At 43.3% G+C, this 25,400-nt stretch overlaps 2 protein-coding genes across 3 annotated transcripts in view; both read left to right on the top strand.

The window, feature by feature from the left end:
• The first annotated feature begins 537 nt into the window (after window positions 1-537).
• On the top strand, window positions 538-14,070 carry topbp1 (DNA topoisomerase II binding protein 1). Of its 2 annotated transcripts, none has more exons than XM_040127357.1 (28): window positions 538-978; window positions 1,241-1,334; window positions 1,446-1,580; window positions 1,687-1,830; window positions 2,699-2,880; window positions 3,136-3,329; window positions 3,453-3,629; window positions 3,781-3,947; window positions 4,076-4,239; window positions 4,652-4,890; window positions 5,025-5,344; window positions 5,907-6,079; window positions 6,262-6,473; window positions 6,861-7,177; window positions 7,292-7,477; window positions 7,593-7,708; window positions 7,809-7,932; window positions 8,609-8,749; window positions 8,927-9,023; window positions 9,143-9,344; window positions 9,472-9,701; window positions 10,683-10,822; window positions 11,028-11,124; window positions 11,637-11,800; window positions 12,222-12,350; window positions 12,483-12,572; window positions 12,859-13,020; window positions 13,389-14,070. In XM_040127357.1, the coding sequence occupies exons 2-28, from the start codon at window positions 1,248-1,250 to the stop codon at window positions 13,515-13,517; spliced, it is 4,518 nt and encodes a 1,505-aa protein (XP_039983291.1). In that variant the 5' UTR covers window positions 538-978; window positions 1,241-1,247; the 3' UTR covers window positions 13,518-14,070. The 2 variants fall into 2 exon arrangements, with proteins under 2 accessions (XP_039983291.1, XP_039983290.1); XM_040127356.1 differs by having other exon boundaries at window positions 5,007-5,344.
• Window positions 14,071-15,923: 1,853 nt separating this feature from the next.
• Window positions 15,924-25,400, top strand: part of tmem108 (transmembrane protein 108) — a 48,673-nt gene continuing 39,196 nt past the window's right edge. Inside the window, exon 1 of the mRNA XM_040126951.1 lies at window positions 15,924-16,115. The gene's annotated coding sequence lies outside the window, so the exon portion shown is untranslated. The remainder of the gene's footprint in view (window positions 16,116-25,400) is intronic.

The raw sequence follows: 25,400 nt of genomic DNA, 5'->3' as shown, positions 1-25,400 counted from the left end.
ATGATTTTACTACTTGTGCATGTTGTCATTTATAGAGAACTTTAGCTGTGTGACCCTATGAGCAGTAGGTTTCCCAGGGTCTTTATCTTTTTCGTCCCTGTGACAGATGCAGCTGTATCTTGTCCTGTCTCAGGGGAGGTCTGTGTTCAAGAATGTAGAGACTGCCAATGTGTTAGTATGCGTGTTTGCTAAAACAGGGGACAGGTGGTTTGTTTGCTGGGTATAAGTACACTGTAACACAGGTGTATTGTTGACGATTGAAATCTTACAGGCAGGATCATACTCGGGGTATATTGTGGCTTCTTTCCTCCTATTGCGCAATACAAAAATGGACACCAACGCCGTCTGTGTATTATATTTTTTTCTTTTATTCATAGACAGCCTTATACAGAAAATCGCACAACAGTATACTTGTGTGACTTGTAGTTCTGGTGCATCACCATATCATTGGTATATGGAATGTTTAGCTCGCTGCCGTGGATCCTTTAAGCACTAGAGCGTGTCTCCTCACGGTCGGATTAGTAGGGAACACCGGAAATTACGCCAAAGGCGCGAATAATATCAACAAACAGTGCATTTCGATTCCGCCAAAACTATTGCCATTAAGTTATTGTAAAATGTTTCATTAATTTCGCCAGTGCTGTGGGTACTAGTACTAGTAACCGTTTTTTTTATGACAATGTGAATACTAATGATTTTTGAAGCATTTTTAACGTTAACGCTAAGTTATATACGTTGGAATATTAGCTAACCGGTCACACGGTTCCTTTCAAGGAATTGGGCGCAGGCTCTGTCTAAAAACTGGACTGGCAGTAGCGTTAGATGAACTCTTCCAATTCGACGACTTTCTTGTTAAAAAAAAAAAAAAAAAAACATAATAACTTTGCTAGTTTCCCATGACTAGTTAGAGTTAATACTGATTACTGTCAGAGTACAGACTGTAAATTTAAATAGAAGACTTGAGTCCATTAAGAGGAGGTAAGTACCCATCAGTTTAGCTAATATTAACTTAAAGGACTATTTTAAAGTGAAGTAGTAGTAGGTTAATGTATGTATAACGTTGTTCCAGTCTGTGGACAGTTTCATATTTGCTTGCTGAAATGTATATTCTAGCTTGACAAAAAAAAACTCAGCCGTAGCATATTACCTGTAAACGGTCACGTTGTCAGCCCAGAGGCCACTGCTAAGGCCGGCCAGCGCCATTGTAACAAATGCTGTCATTTAACTGGTGTTTACACAGGTTGACCATGTCCAAAGGGGACAAGGAAGGCTTCATTGTGAAGTTTGTGGAAAGTAAAGGACAAAAAACAGAGTATGCTGTCAAGGCGTATGAGGTAAACGCCACCATCTGGCTTAAACTTGCTGATGACATTTACATGTTTTGCCATTGCCTTACTGTCTCTTTGTTTGTAGACGATGATAGTAGTTGTCTTGTGTGTATACAGGCCATTTTGGAGCTGCAGTCGGAGAAGTACTTGAAAACCATCGATGAGGATGCTGTTTTACAGATGGACCAGAAGGACAAGTCTCTGTTTGTGTTCAGCAGCTTCACCTCTCCAGCCTTTCTGCACTGCAAGAAGGTCTAACTCAAATATCAAAACCTAGATCCAGAATTTCACAGGAATTGGTGGAAAACAATAATGGAGATTAATTTGTCTCTTTCTCACTCTGCTATTGGTCATGTAGCTTGGCTGCCGGGTCGTGAGTCCACTGGTGGTATTGTACTGCCTGCAACAGCAGCGTTGTGTCCCCAAAGCTGAGATGCCTGTCTATAACATGGCCATGGCTGACATCACTGTTTCCTGCACCAGCCTGGATAAAGCAACACGGGTTAGTTCACCGCGTCTGATATTTTGTAGATTGTTGCTCTTTTGAAATCAGCAGTTTAATAAATGCCAAAAACATCAGTGAGGATGCGAATGGTTGAGACATAAAACATGAAGCAGTAATCAGCGTAATTATAATGTAAAAAATGAAACGGATAAAATCAGACTGATCTCAGTGTGTCAATCAATTCCTGATTGTTTTTAGTGTGCTTTTATGTGGTTTTATGCCAACACTGTCTTTTCCTTCACTCTGTAATACATGTCTTTATGTCACACTCAAAACACCAGCATATGGGGGCTGTTGACGCACAATATGTCAAAGGTTTGGATGTTTTGGACGGCTTCAATCAATACGTTTAATTTCATTTTATTTTGTTATTCAGATACAGTACAATTGAAAGAGCAGAAATATCTCCTTTACTTCATTGTGAAACTTGGTTTTGTAAACTGTAGAGAGGGTGGTGATGTGTGGATGTATTAGGTGTCTGTTGCTTACAACAGCTGTCTGATGTAGGTGATAGCACATGTATCAGTGATTATAGTTATATACTTTGCGAGAACACAGAATAGAGCTAGTAAAAAATAGGAAATGACAAATCATGGCATGTTAATGAATGTAGCTTGAATCTTGTCAGGGCACAATCAAAGGCATACTTTTCAGTGTGTGTCTTTAATAGTGAAAGTCTGGAAAGGACCAGCTCATGTGAAAGGAGCTCGTCCTAATGTTAGATAGATGTAATCCAAAAGTACATATAGTACGAAAATTGTAATGTAGTGCACTCCATAGTCGTTTAAGCGTTAGGAAGTCAGCATAGTGTCTTCTAAAGTGTCCTATATGTGTAAGTTTTTCTGAATGTCTGGCCCCTCTACAGGCAGAGGTGATGGATCTGGTGCAGCTCATGGGTGGACGGGTCTATCTTGACCTAAATGTGTCTGTCACACATCTGATAGCAGGAGAGGTAGGCAGCAAGAAATACCTGGTAGCTGCCAGCCTGGGTAAACCCATCCTGCTGCCCACATGGGTCAAAGCCTGCTGGGAGAAATCTCAGGGCAGGTACACTCTCGTCTACACTTGCATGTCCTTTTTGATATCTGCATGACACGGTTTGTGAACTTGGTAGCATCATAGCATGTTATTCATTTGGAAACCCATTAATTCTATCCATATATTGTGTAGATGTACATCACGTTAACATAAAAAATTATAGTTGTAGTTGTGAAATTAATAATATGGCAAATAAAAATATGAAAAATGATTTTTTTTTTTAAAAATGATTTAAAAAATTAGGCTTCTCTCTGCCTCTTTTAGTCTTTTCAGGTATACAGATCTACCCACTGAGGGCTATCTGTGCCCTGTGCTGCGTGGCTGTACTGTGTGTGTGACAGGCCTCTCCAGCACAGAGCGCAAAGAGGTGCAGCGGCTCTGTGAGCAGCATGGAGCCAACTATACCGGTCAGCTCAAAATGAATGAGTGTACACACCTCATCGTTAGTGAACCAACAGGTGATTCATCAGCACTTTTTAGCACATTGCTCAAATTAATCACACTAACTAACAAAAAAAGAATAAATCATATTTTTATATTATACTTTATATTTAGATTCCAGTATTTGTATTTGGTTGCAGGTCAGAAGTACGAGTGTGCTCGGAAGTGGAATGTGTATTGTGTGTCTCTGCACTGGCTGTTTGACAGCATAGAGAAGGGCTTTTGTCAAGACGAGAGCAGGTACATTGTGAAGAGCACGGCATCAAAGACCGAAAGGCCACACACTTCTACCCCTACTGGAACCAGCAAGAAAGGGGGTGAGCCACAAATGAATGGGCACTTGTCTGTCGTTTATTATATTTAATAATGTTATTTTAATATTTCTGACTTGAGCATTAGATCTGTAACATACAACAACATGCAGGATTATTTATTTATTTATTTATTTATTTATTTATTTAACTCTAGAGGGTCCATCTCTGTTGGGCTTGAGCCACATCTCTGTCAACGCCAGCATGACAATACATGACACCGCCCTCACCAATGGCACAATCAGCCGTCTGGAGGCTCCGGACCCTGTAGATAGCCTGGACCTCACCATCTGTCCAGCCGATGATGTACTAGATGGCTGTAAAGTAAGTAAAATATTCCTTTTCATAAAGAGTGGACAATTCCTGCTCCCCAATTTTGATGTGGTAATTCTTTGACTGATAATGTGAAAGACAAATTTGAGGGTGTATTTCACGTGTTAAATGTTTTGCAGCTGTACCTGTGTGGCCTGCCAGGGAAGAAACTGGAGAAGCTGCGGCGTCTTGTGAACGCTGCCGGAGGCCTGCGCTTCAACCAGCCCAGCGAGGAACTCACACATGTGGTAATGGGAGAGCTGGATCAGGACCTCAAGAACTTTCTCTCCAAAGTGACTCATAGGTGTGAACTACAGAGATTACTACTCTTCATACTGTTTATTGTCTCCTAAATTCAGGATGTGACCTTTTTTTGACCTTTTAAACAAGCAAAATTATAAAAAAAGTACTGAATCCCAAGGTCTCTGAACATAAAAAATATGTTAGGCTGAAAAATCTGTGTATTATAAATAATAGTAATGGTATTTCCAAATTGCCATAAAAAAACATTTTGATAATTTTAAAGGGGGTTTAGGAACATTAGAGTACTAATGGAAGTATAGCCTACACTGACTGAAGTCCCATGGTACATTTGATTTGCAACATCATATTTAGTCCCAATAAAGAAAATGCACAAGATGGAGAGTATTGTTGCAATGTAGAAACTTTAGATAATTGTAATGTAAATGATGATATGTCTCTGTGTTACTTCCCAGCCCGCATGTAGTAACAGTGCAGTGGCTGCTGGACAGTTTCACCAAAGGCAGTTTACTCCCAGAATCAGGCTACCTCCACCCTGACTGTCTGCCCCCTACTGTGGCCTCTGTGTCTGTGTCGGCCCATCACACTCCCACCTCCCGGCCCTCAGTTGGTCCTCCTGTGGCCAGTCCTAGCACTCCCAGGCAAGCAGAGGAGGATCTCCTATCACAGTACATGGATGATGACCCAACAGTAGGTATGTATCTGTTATTGAGGGCTTTGCTAGGTGTTTGGTGTAATTATACACCATTAAGTTATGTCTAAAACATTTGAAGCCTGGTTGTTATATCTTTTCGGACTTTTATCCTCCAGTTGACATTCCCCCACCAGCAACAGAGAGCAACACCAGGAAGTCCATGAGTACAGTTTTAGCGCCTAAGCCTGAACCCTGGGCACCAAACCAGACCAGGAGACCAGAGCCAGACTCAACCCTGCACGAGGCCAGTGAAGTAGGCCTGTTTTTTGGGAAATGTTTCCTTTTCGTGGGCTTTGGCACTGAGGCTGAAGCCCAGCTCTCTCTGCTGGTGAAAGAAAATGGAGGCAGGGTGCTGATGGGTCGTACGCGGGTTGTGGCTGACTATGCCGTGGTGCCACTGTTGGGCTGTTCAGTGGAGGCCACGGTGGACGAGGTGGTCACCGATACTTGGCTGGTAAGATCACACCCATGCTGTTTTCTTTTGACTTGTGAAGGCAGGACGACGTGGCACTTTTGGTTTTTACAATGCAGCATGTTGATTTGTCAACCGGTCAAGTGGTCGAACCAAGAGGCCAATACTTATTTTTGTTAATCATCTTTTAATAAAATTGTGCTTGTTTCATTTTTGAGGCTACAGCCAAAATTATTTAGCCTAAAAAAATCTAAAATCCAAAACAAATTTTCAATTTATGTTTAGATTAGTAATCAGACAAGAGAGCCAAAATGATCAGGTTACAGCTTCTCAAATGTGAGTCTTTGCTGCTTCTCTCTGTATTATATTATTGTAAATCAAATATCTAACAAAACAAGATATTTGAAGATGTCGCCTTGGGCTCTTGGAAAATGTAATTGGCATTTTCCACTTTTTTTACTTTAAATCAACTAAACGATTTATAGATTAATCAAAAAGTAATTGACACATCCCCTGATAATGAAAATAATCAGTTTTGTGTGCTATGGGAATGCTTTGTAAGTTTGATAGCTAACAGTTATGTGTTGCTCTTGTTATTTTTCAGGCTATGTGTGTGGAGAAGGAGTGTTATCTGCAGCTTTCCTCCAACCCTTTGTTCACCCCTGTTCCTGTGATGGACGAAAGTTTACCTCTCAAGGATTGTGTTCTTTCCGTCAGCCAGTTTACTGGAGCAGAGAGAGAGTCTTTGGTGGAGCTGGCCAAGCACCTTGGAGCCAAGTATGACTATCTTGTCCAGACACAAACGCGGTTTTACTTTTAATCAACATGGTATACACATTGTTCTATCATACAGTAAATTCACTCTCTCTGCTGCATACTTTTTACCCTCATGTGGCCCCGCCCACTCATTGTGAACTACCTTTTCTAAATCTACATCTTTTCTTTTCCCCCACCTTCAGTGTTCAGGATTACTTTGTGCGCCTGGCCAACCAGAAGAAACGCATGCTGGCCAGCACTCATCTGGTGTTGCAGAGCCCCGAAGGCACAAAGTACCAGGCAGCAAAGAAGTGGGGGCTTCCTGCTGTCACCATGAACTGGATACTAGAGTCTGCTCGGACCGGCCAGAGGGCAGAAGAGGACCAATTTCTAGTTGATCTGCCACCCTCACCAGGTAAGAAAACAATTTGGTAGCTCTGTGTAGTTTGGAAGAGCAATTTATTTGTTTTATTTGCATGGACTGGATGTAGAACATGATGGATGAAAATAATCTTATTTTTTAAAGTTTTTAAAATGTATACTTTTTGTCATTGTCAGCTGGTTTCACATGCGAATTAACCCTTATCCAAGATGTTATTTGAATTTACAAATAAGGTATTTTGAGTAATCTAACTAAATTGACTAATATATAATTTAGCAAAAGTCCTGTTTAAAGGGGTTAAAAATCTGGAGAGTCATGATTGAGTGTGATTCTGCAGTGGATTTCCTTTTTTTGTCTGATTATAGGCCCAGTTTTGATTGGTTCCTGTGCTCTGAGAATTATTGTTTTCCTCTTCCACAGAGAGGGATGAGGAGAGTTTTGTCACTGGTTCTCAAAAGCCAACCATGCCTCCTCCAGCTAGTTTGTCTCCAGAGATCCCTTTGCTGGGTCTCCAGAGTGGTAAGGCTGTTACGCCGCTGGATTTAGGTCGCTTTCAGAGCAAAGTGTTCCGTTCTGTTTTGGACGAGATGAAGCCCAAAGAAGACATTGGCACCCCCAAACAAAACCAGGAGGGCGGCAGGAGGAACCCAGTTCAAAAGGAGCCCTCCTTGCACCTGGACACTCCCTCTCGTTTCCTCAGCAGAGACCAGCTCTTCAGGCCCTCCTTTAATGTCAAGGTTGGGACTGACTGAAGGCAGCAGAGTGCTAGAATATAATTTTTACTTTGGCTTCTAGCAAAACATGTGCACCAACATATGATAGATTACTTATGGACTGTTTCTTATATTTAGGATGCACTAGGAGCTTTGGAAACTCCAGGTGGGAGATCCAAGCCAGGAGAGAGGGTGGAGACTCCACTGACGGATGTCATCAACAGGAACCTGAAAGTGGCTCTGGCAAACAGCACCCGCACTAAAGTCTCAGATATGCATGCAGTCTCAGCTAGCCCCCAGCTTACCAAGACAACTGAGAAGGAGGTAAACCAGATACAGTAAACAAAAAATACAGTACATAAACTCTAACTAGCACACAGAGCAGGAACAAATTTTTTTTACAATTCATGCTAATTTTAGTACCGATTTTGAATGTAAGGCTCCAGAAACAGAAGCTGGTCCCCTGACTGGTGTTGTGGTCTGCGTGGGAAAGAAGCTGAGCAAAATGCAAAGTGAGCTAAATGCCATCGCTGCCTCGCTTGGAGCTGACTTCAGGTATTAACCTTTTTTTTTTTTTGGCAAACTACCCATAATTCTTATTTTAATGAATATGGATGCAAATAGTAAAAACATCTCTTCATCAACCTGATTTTAGGTGGGCTTGTGACGATACAGTGACACACTACATCTACCAGGGCCGTGTGGGGGACAACACCCGAGAATACAGAGGAGTGAAGGAGAGAGGACTGCATGTGGTCTCCCAGTACTGGCTGCAGGCTGTACGATTCCCGCTAGCAAATTTTAAATGGAACTCAAACTCTAAGCGAGGCATTTACTGATAATCTGTGCTGTAGGGTACACACCTTTTCACTTTAAAATCAATTACTAAGGGCTGTAGACTATCCCACTACGCTCTAGGCAAAAGGCAGGGAATGTCTTAAACATGGTACATAATATACAGAAAACCCACATTCAGACTCAGGAGCATTTTAGTCTTCAGTTCACTTGAGCTGCTTTTCTACAAACTGATTAAATAAACAAATTCATAAACAGCAAAGGAAAGGATCAGGGCCAAGATTCAAGCCCTGTCTTTCTGAGCCGCCATGCAAACCTCATCAAAGATTAGGAGGAAATATATTTGATGCTCCTTAAACAAGCTTGTAAAGAAATTATGTTCTTAAGAGGGTACATAAAATGATATTAAGATACACTTTAATTTAATTTTGGATCTCATTTTCCTGGGGGTAGGTTCAGTTTTGTGCCTCCTGTTGCCATTCAGTATTCACTTAGCACAGATCACTTGGGGTAAATAATTATCATCCCATCAACAGCTTTGATATGTTAATTATGGAGACAGAGTTTCAGCTCATAGTTGTTTTATTCAATTACTTTTTGTGAAAGCTCTTATAAATTTGTGTGCAGGGCACTAAAAATCAAACCATGTTGTTTTTGCAGTGTGCTGAGGAGCAGAGGCATGTCCCAGAGTCTCTCTATCCTTTCACCTACAACCCCAAGATGAGCCTAAACCTGAGCCAGGTTCCCAACAGCTCTCAGAAGTGTCCACCTTTGACACGAACTGAGGCAAAGGACAGCAAAGTGGGTGTAATGATGTAATGTCTGTGCTTGTGTGTGTTTTGTCTGCAAGTTCAAGATTCAGTGAGACATTGAATACTGTTCTGTGTTGGTGTAGAATAGAATTTCTCATGAAAATAAATATTATATTTTAGTTATCTGCTGCCCATTTAATTATTTGTTTAATTATCTCTCCCCCAGTCTGAGCACAATGCCACAGAAGAAGCTACAACCTTACGTCGTGTAAGTGATGGAAGTGTAGATCAAGAAGAGATGAATGATACTACAGAAAGGAGAGGTGGGTGTTTTTATCCAGCTTTCATTTAATTCCAGAAAGCTTTTACAGCTACATGATATAAACAACACTGTTTTTCTTAATGAATGTGATGATTTCTTTGGTTGATTATCTTTTTCCAGATATTTCAGAGACTCTGGAAATGAGAGAGAACCTGCAAAGACAGCTCCAGGAGATCATGTCAGCCACCAAGCTGACGACAGGGAGGCGTACCTCAGTCAGACTCTCCAGGTTGGGGTCAGGAGGTGCCGATTCAGGGCCCCACACACCTGACGTGAGCCGAGTTGGACGTAGTGGGAGCAGACGTACTCTAGAAGCTCTGAGGTAAGGAAGCCATGTATTGTTGTTTCAGTCAAAGCAGTAAAGCAAACGTTTCAGTCCGGCATCCATCTTTCATGCATGTTAAGACTTTACTCCTGCTGGAATAGCTACTGGTCTGTCTTGATTCCAGGGTTTCAAGAGAAGCAGCCATGGACCAAAACACAGAGCCTTCCCAGAGTGAGCAGATAGTTTGGGATGACCCTACAGCAAGGGAGGAGAGGGCAAAGCTAGCTGACAATTTACAGTGGCCTGGTAGTCCCTCGCAGCATTCGGAGCCCCTCGCACTGCCACCTCCCCGCACTGGAGAAAATGGCCCCCAGTTCAGGGACTCCATGACAGACTCTGAGCTGGTGGAGATGGGTAAGAGATCAGGAGCCAGTTGCACCAACAGTTAATTCACACTTAGCCTAGTTATAACTTAATTTTTTACTAAGTGGAGATTTACACATGACTAAATTAAAACAAGTTGCACCACATAAAGTTCTTATGTAGAGAATAGTTGTTCCTAAATACTAAATATGTATTATTGTCAGGTGTAATCAAAACCTAGCTAAGTGAACCATCATTAGTAACATTAGTTTGCTAAACATTATATGAGCCATTTGGGTTAAAGAGTAAAATAATTGGATATGACCACATTTGACCAAAATGTTGTTCAATAATATAGTTAACTGGTCTGATTACATCTTGGAAAAATTACACATCATATCTAAAGTTACATACTGAGAGGTGTTTCTATTACTTTGTCCGCCCCATTTTTATCAGTGAGGGTAGGCTTAATATTAGAAACACCTATCTGTATACTGAAAACTGGGAACTGAGTGTATATCTCCGTGTATGCAAATAAAACCAAAACAAAGCCACACCTACATTTACAAGGTATTGGGAGCTAGTTTGATCTACGTCATTTGTTCCATTATTATTATTATATTATTTTTGGAAGCTATGTTACAGCTTGTGAAGTTACACCGATTTTCTGTTTACATTGTTAATTGCTTTTGATTCCTGGCAGCTGATTTACATATTACTGAAGTCTTTACCTGCCAAGGCATTGCTTAAGTTGTAGTGGTGCAATTTGATTTAGTAAATAACCATTTTGAAACTTGTTGGAAACCTGTTGACTTTTCAGACTCGGTAAACATTGTAATGGATTTACAAATAGATGGTGCAGCCCAATACTGTACACAACTCTCAAGTTAGTCTTGTATCCTAAGATGGGTTTGTTTATCTTCTTGCATCTGAAGAGGGTAGTTTGACCATAAATCTATACAGTGGAGAAACATGGCTTCAGTTGCAACCAATGAATTTGACTCTCACCGTAATCACTCTGTCCTCTCCAAGCTGCCTGCGATGTCATTGAACAGCACATGGGCCAGAAAGTCACGACCCCTCCATCAAAACCAGAAAGTGACATCCTTACTCCTAAAGCCCCCAGCATCGCCTTCCCTCTCGCCAACCCCCCAGTAGCACCAGAGCCACAGGTCAGGATTCGCATTTACATTATTAAAATTCATGCGTTAATATTTTCTTGATGGAACTTAACTTTCAGCAAGGATTTTTGTGTAAATTGGCTTTTTGCGACTCAAATTCCAATGGCTATTTGCAGTACTCCATTTGTGATATGGCACCCTTCACCATCTCTTTCAATCAAGCTACTGTTGCTAAAAAGTTGTTTCTTTCTCTCAGGAGGAGCAAGAGGAAGAAAAGCAGCCACCCAGATTTCAGCTATCCTCCCTAAGCCCTCAAGAACGCATTGATTACAGTCACCTCATAGAGGAGCTCGGTGAGTCTTCCACCTAATTAGGGCTTTGAGGGTATTTCATCATGCTGCAGTAAAAACGGCAACAGATCACAGGCCTGAAGAGACTAAAAAGGAGGATCTGCCTCTGGGGTCTGGGAATATTTCCTCCAGCAGAAGCTCAGAATCCTCAAATGAGTCAGGATTTCACTGCTCAAGAGTTGAAATCGTTATTGAAAATTACAGAATATATTCAACCAAAATGCATCGTTTATAAATATTAGAAAACATCAAGGAAAATAAAAAGGTCAGATGAATTTTTGTGTAACTCAAATCAGCTTACAGTGACTCAGCAGGTGAAGATGAATGTCTTGCTTAAGGACATGGATGACATGGACATACAGCTGTTTGCGGAATATGACATAAATCTTCACATTTATGTAGCAGTTTCTCATTATTTATTATCAACTTGTAGCTATAGCTTTTGTTTAGGTACAGTATCTCTTATTTGTAGCATTGGCTTCAGTTTCTGTCTCTCTCTCTTTTTGGTATGTTAGGTGGTATAGTCCTGGACAAGCAGTCTTTTGACCCCAGCTGCTCCCACATCATCGTAGGGACTCCTCTGCGCAACGAGAAGTACCTGGCAGCAATGGCGGCTGGCAAATGGATCCTGAACCGCTCGTATCTGGAGGCCTGCCGATCTGTGGGTCACTTCATCCAGGTCAGAATTTGAGGATTGCTTCTTACTGTTTTAGTGCTACTAGCAGATAACTACTAACACAGCGTATTGGCAGAGATCCTTATAAATATATTTAAAAAAAAAAAAAAAAAACTAAATTAGAGGACTTTTTAAGATACTGAAACACCACAAATAGGATTAAAGATCATTTATTCACTCTGCAATTGTGATATAATATTGTATTGTATGACCACTTGTGATAATATTAAATGTGGTTTAAAGGTTCGCTGAAGTTGCATAAATTGGTCTGAGAGTTGTTGCAGATGCTGCTGCAGCTTGCAATAATTTACAGAATACAGAATCACTAGTATGAACACTGCATTTCTACTTTCCCTTGCAGTCTTTTCTTTAGTTTTGTCAAAGTTGCCAATTTTACATTCGTATATCTGTGTTTTTGTCCCAGGAGGATGAGTATGAGTGGGGCAGTAGCTCCGTCCTTGATGCCTTGCCCTCCATCACCTCCCAGCAGAGGAGACTGGCCTTGGCCGCCATGCGCTGGAGGAAAGCCCTGCAGGGACACTCTAAGGAAGGGGTACTTACACAGGGCTCATTCTCAGTTAATGTCACTGATATTGTATTTTGCACCTCCTGAGCATTTAAATAGACTAGTATAAAACATTTATAAAACATTTCTTTCCCCTAAATGAGCCTTTATATTTTTCAGGGTGCCTTCAGTGGATGGTCAGTCATGCTGAATATCGACCAGAACAGAGAGTCGGGCTTCAGGCGGTTACTGCAGTCAGGCGGAGCGAAGGTTAGCGGTTGTTGTCCAAAAATCGAAAATCATGTTTCCTTTCCCCGCTACTGCAGGTACCAGATCAGCTATTCAATTGTTTATGAAAGGGAAAGATTTAGATTAAGCATATGTAAGAATGATGAATCACAACAAAATGGTAAAGTGGGCTGAAACACCTGGTTTGGCAGTTCCCCAACCATACCAATATATAACCCCACTGTTTTCAACCAAATGTTGACTTTACTGGGTTTTTTTTGTTGGCAAAATGACAAAGCCCCGGTTCTCGGCTGTACCTCCTCCCCAGGTCCTGCCCAGTCCCTCCCCATCATTGTACAAAGAGGCCACTCACCTTTTTGCGGACTTCAGTCGGCTGAAGCCCGGAGACTTCAGAGTCGATGTATCAGAAGCTACCTCCCAAGGAGTCACGTGCTTGAAGCCAGAGTACATCGCCGACTACCTCATGCAGGTTGACAGAGCTCTTCATACAGATTATCACTGGAATGGCCTAATATTATTTTTTTAGGAACAAAATCTTAGGTGTTTCTTTGTAATGTGTATATAAATGTCACAAGATCTTGCTTCAGCTCAACAATAACTGCATGCCAAAGTTGAACGAGGGTACAAAGCATGGCAAGAACAGATGCCAACAAATGTTTGCAGTTGTTTGAGATACTCTGATCTTTTAAGACAGTTTATATCTCAAGAATTTCAAATGACTTCATATTGAAAGAAATCATATCCCTCCACATGATTAGGTCAGTTTCAATTCTAGATTAAATGCGTAAAATGTTGGGGTTTTTTTGTACTAACACAGCCCTTTATTCTTCCGTCCAGGAGCCAACTCCACCTATTGAGCTGTACTACCTGGCTGAGGCTCCCTCTGAAGAAACTCCAGGCACTCCGTCACGTAAACGCAAAGCAGCAGCCGACACCTCCAGGCTGAAAAAGAGCCGTCTGAACTGAACTGTCTCTTAAATATTGTCATCATAATCCTCATCTCTCTGAAAATGATTTTTTTTTTTATTTATTTTATTTTTTTTCAATTTAATGTACGAGGTTCAAATAAATGTAGCACTGGTTTCGCCATTCTGCCATTTTTATTGAGGAGCGCACTGCAGTTGCTGTTGCCTGCACTGTGCGGCTGTAGCTCTGATGGATGACTCAATGAAGGTCCGCAGAAAATGTTGAGTCACGTTTTGTAATTGGCTGCAGTGATATTTTCTGTCCTGTAGAGGGCAGTGTTTCGCCACTGTATGACTCAGGCCTGTTTTACATGATGTCTGCAACAGATTCAAAAAGTGACTTCCTGTTTTATTGTTGAAAATGTAGAATTAGTAGGTATTATTAATAATTTTATTAAATGCTTAGTGTTGACTTCCTGCAGTTCTCCACTCTTAAAAAGTGAACAAAAGTTTAATCTTCATTGTTTTTCAAAATTAAGTTTGTCTGTTTGTTTGTCTGATGAAGTTCATTTAAACTCTCTTAAACCTGGGCCAAATAAACCTGCTCCTCCCCACCCAGTGATTATGAGCCTCTTGTATCAGCTGTTGATCACCCCGTACTGTAAACACCAGATTTTGTTTACCCCGTGTCCGTTTCGGCCTCCGGTACGGCGAAGTGCTGTTTCATACCAGGGTGCCAGCTGAGGTTAGAGGCCCCTGTCGCCTCCCATATGGACGGATAAGTGGTTTAACCTCAGGACGGATGGACCAGCTGTCAGACTCGGGGTTGAGCTGCTGTTTGAGAGGTGTGAGATGCGAGGAGGAAGAGCTGTGCTGACAGGGGAGACATGACTCAGACTCCAAGGGCCCCCGGCAAAGTAGGGAGTAGCCTGAGGTCACTTGTAGAGGTTTGCACAAAAAGAACATTTACGGGCTGCATATGGCCAGAAGCTGAGAGCCGTGTCACCTGCGATTTTTCTTCAGATCGTTACGTTTGAATAATTTAAAAGCCCGAAGAGGTAAAAACCACCGATCACTTCACAAGAAAAAAAGTTCAAAAAAATATTTATTATCTTCCTGTCCTGTTAATCTCTTCTCGTGACCCCAGGTTGAGAACCATTCAGCAGCAGCACTCTACACTTCTGATCGAAAGTCTTATCAAATGGTCCGATATGGGTCTCTTTTGGGATATGTCAAAGTAAAAGGTTTACGAGAAGCCTGATTTTTTTATCATCAGATTTGATTTGATTCCATGTTGCAAGGACATTTGTTGTATCACATATCTTCTCACTCCAACTGATGCTCACGTAAAGAAATAATCGCAAGTACAGCCACCCTGTTTAGTATATTCTTCAGCCTTCACGACACTCAGATGCCATGTGGCACAAGAATTGATATACCTTGCACTGAGCCACACTATCTGGAAGTAGCTCAGGACTGCATCTATCCTTATATATATATATTCATATTCATGCATCAGTTAAATATGAAAAATAATGTTACGTGCCCAATTTAGGATTTTAAAGCAGAAATCACGTCTGACCAAGATTCAAAAAGTTAATAAAAGCCCTTTTAGCCGTTGGTGGAAGAAAACGAGCGACCACATTTTGGCGTTTTAGATTGTTGATTGATCGACTAACCATTACGCATGGAGCCCGTTTTGGGTCCCATGCCTAAACTTTCCTCCAAAAGCTTGTCTACCGCAAAAACCTGCAGGTGTAGTGGAAGCCCTCGGTTTCTGCAGCAGCCGGCCACAACGCGAGAGACAAACATTAGGCGGGCTTTGAGGAAGCGGAACATCCACCACGGTTGGCTTTGGTTTGTCTGTCCACTGAGTCGGGACGTCTGAACTGCCTCCGGTCAACAGGTGCCTCACACAAGTGGGTTAATCTCCCGTTTTTCTGACTGGCAGGTGGCCAGGGGTTGCGTTTCACTGACGCCTCGTCTCTCCTTCCGTCCCGCTCCTGCCCCGTGAGGTTGCCTGTGGGTTTTTTTTTTTGTGGGTTTTTTTTTTTTTCCTCCTGTCGGGACAGTGGGAATTTCAGCGCAGAGAGAGCACGACTCTCCGCGCGGGGAGGAAAACTCTGCAGCAGTCCTCATTAAAATTCCCCGTCCGTACACTCACCACAGAAAAAAACCTCCTTGAGTGGGTGGCACCGGCGTCCTGCGCGCCTCTTAATTGCGCACGACGCATTAACGAGCGATCGCGGATCGCGCCTTCTTCGCCGGTGGCCGCGGATCGCGCTGCCTTGAGGCGTAGAGTTCGCTCCGCGACCCGATCTATTTACGGCGTCGCGGCTGAGAGGGGAAAGGTGAGTCCCAGGGGGTCCGGCAAAAGGGTGGCGCCCTGCGCATCTCATCCAGCGCCTGGACACGCCGTGTCGCCTCCTAGGAGCCCGGGGGGGGGGGGGGGGAACCCACAGTGGCAGCCCGCTCCTGCAGTCCGCAGCCGGGGCTTCACTGGCTTCTGGCTGCAGCTCGTGATTGTGACATTTCTCGGTGGGGACTGGCAACATGTGCGCCTGGATGGTGTGAAGTGTGACACAGCGGCTTTGGGGTTGCATTTCTCTCGGATACGCCAAGTGGGCTGCCCGACGTTACGACGCACCTTGTGTAATAGGTAAGTGCATCAGTTTATTTTCTCTACTTTACATTAGACAGCTCGCTCCCCTCGGTTCTGTGCCCCTGGCGTGTTTCATTGGCTGCTCCTACCGTACCTCCGCATGGCCAGCATCCGATTTCGTCCCGGTTGAGGGGGTTTTCCAAGGCAGTCGTGGGCAGCAGTGGCTGTCACAAGGCAGGAGCGTCAAAATCACTGTCGGTGCCGCAACCCATCCCAGCTCGTGTCCCATCCCAGCCCCGAGCCCCGAGCCCCGTCCGCCCGTTTCACGGTGTGGATAGTGGCGGGATCACGACGGGGATTGTGTCATCGTCAGAAGTTGAGCAGCTCCCGGGTCAGTTCTCTGGAAGATTCCTGGAAAGTCACGCTTTCACGGGCAAGAAGTAATTCAATTTTTGGGTCTGGTGGACCCCCTCTGGTCGAGTTCTTTTGTGTGGGATTCAACACGGTCCCAGTCTCTCTTTACAAACCGCCAAAAAAAAAGAAAAAAGGTTGGTCATGGGCAGTGTCAGCAAATGTCCCCTGAGCTGTTTGGGTGGACTTCTTCGGGTGACACTTTATCCCCGGGGGGGGGGATTATTGGTAAGGACTCCTCGCAGTTGCCGGCTGTCGTCCCAGCTCACTTACAGCAGGGGCGGGCTTGTTTGCCTCCCAAAAAGTAGAAACTTTAAAGTGTTTCATTTCATTTATTTACTCATGCATTTATTTAAAGAGAGGGGGAACGCCGTCAACCGTTCGACCCGAGGATCTCTGCTCCCCAAAAAAGCGCGCTTCGACAACGTGGCAGCAACGACGCGCGTAGCAGGAGAAAACTCTCTAAAAAACGCGAGGCCGGCATGAACAACGCGGCATCGCGGAAAACTCCCCGTTGGACTGCGGGGCTCCGGCTTTGTCTTCGCGCACAGTAGGGATCGCAGGGTGGCGAGAGTTTCAAGTGTGTACCGACTGAGCCTGCCGGCCACCATCCCCGGTGTGACAGGAATGTTTGGTTGCATGTTCTCCACGGAAACCCCCCCCTCACCACTCCATTGTTCTTGGAGGGGGGGGGGGTCGGTCGGGGTACTGACATCTGCAGGTGACAGCTTCCTCGCGGCGAGCAGACTTGCTGCTGTGATACCATGAACGGGTATTAGGGAACATATTAGCGAAGCACCCAGCACTAATGGGGACATTTACGATTTGTGCACGACGCCCGGGGACCAGTCGTACATCCAGAGAGACACCGTGCAATGCCGACAATTCTACGATTATTTCTTGAATGTAAAGATGAATTGATAAAGTAACAGCTTCACCTTCAGGTTGCGGTTAATTGGAATTGCTTGCTTCTTGGCATCAGTGATTCCAAATCCTTTTTTTGTGTGTGTGTCATTCAGCAAGGTTTCGCTGGGTTGAATTTGTTTGATCGACACGGTTTGAGGTCAGCCTCGGGTCACGTCAAGTTTACTTCCACAGTGGAGTCGCAAACGTGGCTGAGGCTGATGGGGAATGCCGTGAGTTCTGCGGGTATTTGGTCTTAAACTGAAGTATTGGACAAATTAAAACTTCGATCTGATCTTATCACCAATGATCATGTCAGGGAATCGCCAGATTTATTACAATTCACCATGAGGGGAACATGGATGTTTACGCAAAACTCCGCGTTGTTGAGGCGTTTCACTAAAAGCCACAAATGCGAACCAGAAGGCTGCGCTGGAGGAAAAGTCAGGGGATCACCAAAGTTTCTAGGATTCATTCTCTGGACACCAGGAATGTCTGTACCGAATTTTTGTACCGAAAAATGAAGGGATCACCAAAGTCAATAGGATACATCCTCTGTTGACCATGGATACCTGTACAAAATTTCATGGCAATCCATCTAATAAATGGTGAAATATTTCCTGGTGACAGACCGACATCATTATCCTTAGGGCCGTGCAGCTAGCATGGCTAAAAATGCCAAATACATTCTCTGGTTTCAGTTTCTGGGCTGTAAGGAGCTATTGACTGGACAAAACAAGCAATTTGAAGATGTTACCTTGGTCCCTGTGATGGGTATTTTGCAATGTTTTCTCACATTTTATAGAGTAAGCGATGAGTCATTTAATCAAGAGAATAATTGATGATAATAATCATAAGTATAATAAATGAAAGTAATCGGCTTGTTGCTGTCCCACCCAAATCACAACTTTGTATCAGAGGGTTTCACAAGTCTGTACAGGACACAGCAGTCGTCACTTGGACAAGGAAAACTCCCCAAAAACTTCATGGCGCCTCATGAAATCAAAGACTGAATGAATGATAAAAAGAGGACAGGATTTTCGCCACAGGTTATAACGGACAAATCCTGCCAATTCAGTAAGATGGAAGTGTGTCCGCCATTTCAACACCTCCCTATTTGGTGTGATATCTGCTGTCAACATTACGAAGAACTTTCAGAGGACAGCGGCTGAACAATCTCTGCAGCTGCTCTCTTATCACCAATGTCAGGAAAAGTCTACATTAACAATGAGAAACCCTCGGAAAATATCAGCTTTCCCATCCAGAGCCACAGACCTCCTTTAAACAAACTTATCAGGGAAGTTCCAGGAAAAGGGAAAATCTGGTTTCTGATTCTCGGAGCAGAGAGTCAGGGCTGATGGGAAAGTTTTGGGTAATGTGGCTACGACAGTGTGAGCGGGCTTCATACTTGTACACAAGCATCCGTCATGACTGGTAGAGAGTGGTACGTGAGGTGGAATGCAGCCCCCACGGGCCCCTCTTGCTACACAGTATGTGCTCAGGATGGACTTCGCACCTTCCTCCAGCCTGACAAAACAGCAAGTGGCCAAAACAGGATTTCACGTAAGCAAAGCCAGCTTGTGCCTGTGTTTCTTTTCCTGTGTTTTCTAAATGCCACGTAGTATTAGCGAAGGCCCTCAGCTGCTTTCGAAATGACTTTCATTTAAGCCGAGAGGGGGCTGATACACAGGAACCACAGGGGGAGGTGCCATGCTGAAAAGCAAGTGAAAGCCGCTCTATTCAACCAAGAAGAAAAATAAATTTTCCTCCTCTCAGCCACTTATGATTATATCAGCTAAAGAACATTCCCATAGGATCAGAAGGAGCCTGGGCTAGTCATGCAGAACTGCCTGGCCTCAAAAAAAAATGAAAAAACCTCTTTTTTTTCCAAGGTGTTGACATTTGAAAGCCATTATATTGTGTACATTAGTATCAGAGCAGGCTCTGTTTGCCTATTGGGGGTTACCAGAGTAAATAATATACCATGTGTTGCCTCAAGTAAACAAAAGACTTCAGTTCTTGGTGGCAGCAGCAACCTCACCTGCTCCGATTGAGCAGAGGACACAGGAAAGGCAGATAGAAGAAGAAGAAGAAGAAGAAGAGGGGCGGGCATTGGTAATGAATAACTGACCATTATGATGATTTAAAAAGGGCGATGGGCACGGGGAGATAAGAGTGTGGTGACCGTCCGAGCATGAGGTGTTTACAGGGGGAATTCCTCACATTCCTCAGCTGCAGCCATGCCACTCCAATCTGCACCTCCACCCACTGATGGTCACTCTCTGTGCCAAGAGGGACCCAAGGGCTGAAAAGGGCCCAATAAGTTCCTTCACGGTAAAAAAGCCACGGATAAATGTGGTATGTAAGGTGATTTTTGAGCGTTGCTTTAGGGATTTTTAGGTGTATTTGATAGAGCTAGTACAGCTTACCGAGGAATACTCGCAATAGATCCCTGGAGAGTTAAAATCCGCGCAGAGGCTTGTTTTTAGCTTTGAATGGAAAGAAGGAGAGTTTCAGTTAAAGCTTCAATCTACAGCAAAGTGATGGAGCTTGTACCGCGAGTTTCGCTTCACTGTTGTTGGTATCCAGTAAAAATGTCATGAGTGTATCGGGAAGAGTGATCGCAAATTTGTTATTTACTGAAGTGATAAGGTTAGGTGCTGTGACTTAAGCAGGTGCAATGCAACAAATGAAACGAACATTTTCTTGATAGCCACGCAGCTTGAGCATCCCCAACCCCGGCAAAAGGTTATTGTCAGCCAGGCTAGCAGTGAGGCTCTGGGGATGGCAAAGCCGATGATCGTTTGGTCGGTCCACCATGTTGGTCCCGAAATATTTTTGAAAGCTATTGGATAGATTGCAATGAAATCCTGTACAGATATTCACATTTCCCGGTGGATGAATCCAGCTGCCTTTGGTGGTCCCCTGCCTTTTTCTCTAGCGCTACTATTAGGTTCACAGTTGTGGTTTTGAGTGGGCTAAAAACTATTGGATGGATTTCCATGAAATTGGGTTCAGACATTCTTGTTCGCCTCAGAATGTAGTAACCGTGGTGATCCCTTGACCTTTCATTCATAGTGCCATCATTTTAAAAAAAAAAAAAAAAAAAATCAAAACTTCAATTTGTCCAAAACCTTCATTGGCTTGCAAAGTTTATGACATTACCATTAGCCTCAGCCCTACTTTTCGTTTATTGCTTACTGGCAAATGTTAGCATATGAACACGCTAAACTAAGATGGTGAACATGGGAAACCATATACCTGCTAAACATCAGCATGTTAGCATTCTCACTGTGAACATGTTAAGCTTGCTGATGTTAGCATTGAGCTCAGAGCACCACTGTGACTAAGTACAGCCTCACAGAGCCACTGGCATTGCTGTAAACTTTTATCTTAGTCTATTGTACCCTGTAGACTTATATAATAAAGATTTATTCAGAAGAAATCAGAATGTATTTCAGCTTTAAATTTAACAAAAGGCTCCTTTTGGTCATATATTTAACCTGATTAACCTGATCAAACTTCAGGATGAGGCCTCTGTACCGCACCATAATTCCCAATGGATCGTTCAGTGTTTTAAGGGCTACATAGCTCACACACAAGTCTGTAAACCTACGATGTAAGGCAGAGAACATCTTTAATAGTTTCTTGCGGCAATGTTTCAAATCAACTTAAATATGTGGATATATTGAAAGTTTTTTTTCTAACTAAGTGCTCTGAAGTGCAAAGGCTTAAGAAATTCCCTGGTGCCTTTTTGTACAAGGAAGTCATAAGGCTGGGCTTAACTCTAGTCTTTATCCCCCTTAGTCTATGAAACAGTTTTTTGTTTTTTTTTTCCACAGGCAAGACCTTTAAGCTTGACATTTTTTTTTCCCTCCTATTAGTTTGAGGAGTGTTTTGTTTTTGTTGTTAACATCTGAAAGCCCCTTTTAATCCAACAATTTTTTTTTTCTTTCTTTTTTTTTTTTTTTTTGAAGAAGGATACAACTTGTTTCATTTTTGTGGTGTGAGAGTTGGGTAGTATCCACGTGTGAAAAGTGAAAGACAGGAGAGATAGGGTCTCCTCTGTAGGCAGCCTCGAGACACAGAGGGCTTGTGTTTTAGGATCAATCAGCACTTTTTTTTTTGTAATGCAGTGCAGATGACTGAGTCTAATAGGATTATGAGAAGGTCTGGTGGGAGGAGAAGTCGTCCCCGGGAACCGCACGTTGCCCCTGCAGACCCAGCCTGGGCTGGCCCATGGGGGTCATGTGATGGAGGGGGGACAATACTAGCAGGTGTCAGCCTGATGATTACGAGGTCTGAGGCTGGGCTCCCCTATGAGGAATTGTTCAGAGCATGTAATGGACCGTAGGTTGTGACTCACGCTAACAAGGAAGCAAATGGCCTCCCTCTAACCCAGCCTCTAGTCTCTGGTTTCCTTGGCAACTTCTTCAATCTAGATATTACCTAAATCAGCACTGAACTTCTCGCAACAATTAAGGCATAAAGATACTTTCATCTATAATTTGTGAATACTTGTCAGTCCTACGTTTTGGATAGACACAGTATATTGTATTTATGCTCTTTATTTTTATGGTGTCGTGTAGCTGTTGAGCATGCAGTCACTTAAAATCAGACGTATCCTACCAGCCAGACTCTTCTGATAGAGGCTGGAGATTAAAGTGGCACCATATGCCGAGGACTGGGGAGTCCCCTCCCCTTTGTAGAGCTTATTATTGGGCTACTATGTCACTGTCAGTGGCTAATTGTTGCGGAGGATTGAGGTGACGGAGAGAACAACTCCCCTATCTTGCCTTAAATGCTTGGTCATCTTTACTTTACTCTGCTCCGTAAATCGAAGCATTTCCTTCTCCAAATACACAAACGCACACCCTGTGCATTTGTAATCGCCTAAAAGCCAAAGCCAGAATTTGGTTTTGTTACTTACACTACCCTTCTTTAGGCTGTTTGAGTCCCAATTGAAGCCGCCAGGAAAGGAAATCTGGAGCTCACGGGTGTTAAAAACACCACAGTTTTCTCTCTGTGCCCTGCCTGGGCCGCATATGGCTCATTTCATGGCTGTTGGAGACTCTGATTGATGGGTTGAAGAGCAGCAGGGCTGGTTTTCTTCATGTATACTGCTTGGCAAGGCAAGGCAGCGAGGTCACATGAGGTAAAAGTGAAATAGAAACGGGTGACAAATTTAAAGGAAAAGCCAACGAGTGTTTTATTAAAGTGATGGGGCGACCATCTGCTGCCAGAACAGCTTCAGTACACCTTGACGTCGATTCTACAAGACTCTGGAACTCTACTGGAGGGATGAACACAATTCTTCCAAAAGATTATGATGGTGTTGGTGGAGACCGCTGTCCACCAGCGTCAGTCCAAAATCTCCCACAGGTTGAGATGTGGTTGAATATGTATTGTATATGATTCACATCATTTTCATACTCATCAAACGTTTGAGTGACTCCTCGTGCCCTATGGATGTGCCCTATGGGCATTGTCATCCTGGAAGAGACTACTCCCATTAGGATTAGGAGCCTTTCCTCCAAGGGGACAGGTGGACCCAAACCATGCCAGCAAAATGGCCCCACAGCGTAACAGAGCCCCTGGATCCCCTGACTGCGGGGGGTCAGGCATTCAGGACTGCACCGTTCTCCTGGCCTATGGTTTTCGCACCACTGAACTCTCAAATGTGCATTCATCTTTGTATTGAGGGGCTTATGCACTGCAGCCCTACTATAATATCCCACTCTGCATAATTGTCAACAGACTGTTAGTACTGACACAGTCTGATCATCTCCTGCGTTGTCTTTCTTGCTCTTCTGCTTTTCCCTACATATCGCACTGATGCACGAGCATCACGGTCATCAAATGTGCACTGTCGAATACAATTTCCGACCCTATTTACTGGTCTCTTTCCCATAGATCTAAATGCAGATGTCGGTTTAGTCCCTGTTCCTATTGAAACACTAACCAGTTGAGCGGTCTTTGTCACCGAAGCTCCTGCCATCCGTGCCCCATCAATGAACCCTCTTTCAAAGTCACTTTCTTTCTCTCTTGCCATCTTGATATAAAATCAGAATAAACTGGGCCTGCTCAGCATTTTTATACAATTATGTCAATTGCTTAATTGTACCATGCAGTGCCCCTGTGTGCATCTGCACTGGTTATGTTTCCCCACTCACTTATTCAGGTTCTTCCTTTTAATTTGTCACCTGTCTGAATATGGCAGATGGAAAAAGATGGAGGGCTACAACAAAAGTGTGCTTTGTGCCAAAAGGCTCTTCATTACAAAAGCACAGGATAGGTGGTTTTCCAAGGAACATTTTAGACTACATGACAGCTATTGTGCGAACCAGAAGCCAGGTAATACAGTATGTTTCTGACGTCTTCCTGGCCAAAGGTGTCACGGGAGCTGACATTCCATTGTAATCATTGCATTAACCGCCTGTGACAGAACTTAGCAAATATAAAACTATCTGCGCTTGTCACCCCCGATTAGAGAGCAGTTTATATGGTTTTGCTCTCATTCTCCTCCTCTGTCTCGCTCTCCAGTCTAAGAGATCCGTGGCCCCAGAGGACTGGAAAGCTTTGTAATCTGAGATGGCATTAATGGCTTTAATACTGAATAAGATGGAGCGAGTCGTGCACAAGTTAATTTCCATACAGAGAGCATTGTGTGTTGTTTTTTTTTGTTTTTTTAAATGCACAGGGATACAATGGGATTTCACCTGGTGTTTGTGTTTGTAGTGGGGGCAGGGATGGTGGTTTGTGGCAGCTACATTACCATGGAGACAGTGGCATTTATTGTTTAGGGAGGACGTTGATGCTGGAGTGAGTACAGGATTGGCAGCAGAAAGGAGCAACATGGCAACAACAAAATCCGGGTGGACAGCAACTGGACAGATGTCTGGCTTTGTGACAAACAAGAGACTGGGAAATATTTCCTCTTTTTAAGTGTCCTTCAATGTCTTTCATATTTATACCTCAACATGGTTCTGGCCCAGACCCACTGAACAACAAGATGTCCACGTTCATGTCCAGATGATCTCATCTGTACCGAGACTGGCAGTGCTGTGAACAACAGGCATCACGAGCCAAATGAAACTGCTGCTGAAACTGCTAGAATGACTCTCCTCTCCTCCCCGAAGAGGGGACTGTCCTTTGGGGATAGGAGACGACTTGACGTTTTGGGTTTGACAGAAGCTGCAAATAAATTTGACGCACTGGTTGCTGTACAGGCTGTTTGTGCTGTAAAGACACTGCAGCTTGCAGTTGTATACGATATGTTAAACATGCAGTAGTAACTGCAATGATTATTTACTCCCGCTCAACACTGTAACGAGAGATTATGCATCTGTTGCTACTGTAATTATTCCATATCATTTATTCCATATATTCATTCCATATAAACATTGTTGCAGATATAAAGTACCATATGTAAACCCTAAGATGTCTGTCCTTGTTGATTTGGGGAAATGCGGTTACTGGTAATAACAGCAAGTGGGTCGATGACAATAATACCAAATTTAAAATTCATGTCCCAGAGTTCCTTTAGAAATGGCAAACGTGTCGACCCCTCAGGGCTGCAAACATGTCTCGAGCAGCTGTCTCTCCAGCAATGTAACTGGAGAGCAACTCATCTGTCTTTTTACAGTGCAGCTAAACAAACTGTAGGCTGAGTGGATTCATCGTGTCGTGCTGCTTTGATAAAGCAGTCAACAGTATTAGTAACACAGTATTACTGTCCTCTGCATCATGTCCAGTATGTGCTGGTTTAATTACCTGTGAATCCCTTGTGCATGGGTGTTATTTGAATAAGGGAAGACGGACGTAACTAGTAACACTGAAAGAAATACTATATAGAGAGGTAATAGAGAATGTAAATACACTGAATAGTTATTGCTGGAAAACATGCGAGTATATAGTGCCAAAAATGGTATTTGACATTTGACAAATCTTGTATCCTTGACACTGTGCTGACCATTTCCAAATGCAAGTTCATACATTTTTAGTATTTTTCTACACTTACAGGCATCT

Source organism: Xiphias gladius, chromosome 5, assembly GCF_016859285.1.
Source record: "Xiphias gladius isolate SHS-SW01 ecotype Sanya breed wild chromosome 5, ASM1685928v1, whole genome shotgun sequence".
NCBI lineage: Eukaryota > Metazoa > Chordata > Actinopteri > Istiophoriformes > Xiphiidae > Xiphias > Xiphias gladius.
The sequence above is the reverse complement of the archived record's forward strand: the minus strand, read 5'-3'. Positions and strand labels throughout refer to the sequence as shown.

Bases quoted from the DNA above. Each gene is read 5' to 3' on its own strand.
- topbp1 (XM_040127356.1), top strand. From the start codon at position 1,248: ATGTCCAAAGGGGACAAGGAAGGCTTCATTGTGAAGTTTGTGGAAAGT. The intron at 6,080-6,261 runs GTATGACTATCT...CCCCACCTTCAG, and splicing joins GCCAAGCACCTTGGAGCCAA to TGTTCAGGATTACTTTGTGC. The intron at 13,021-13,388 runs GTTGACAGAGCT...TCTTCCGTCCAG, and splicing joins TCGCCGACTACCTCATGCAG to GAGCCAACTCCACCTATTGA.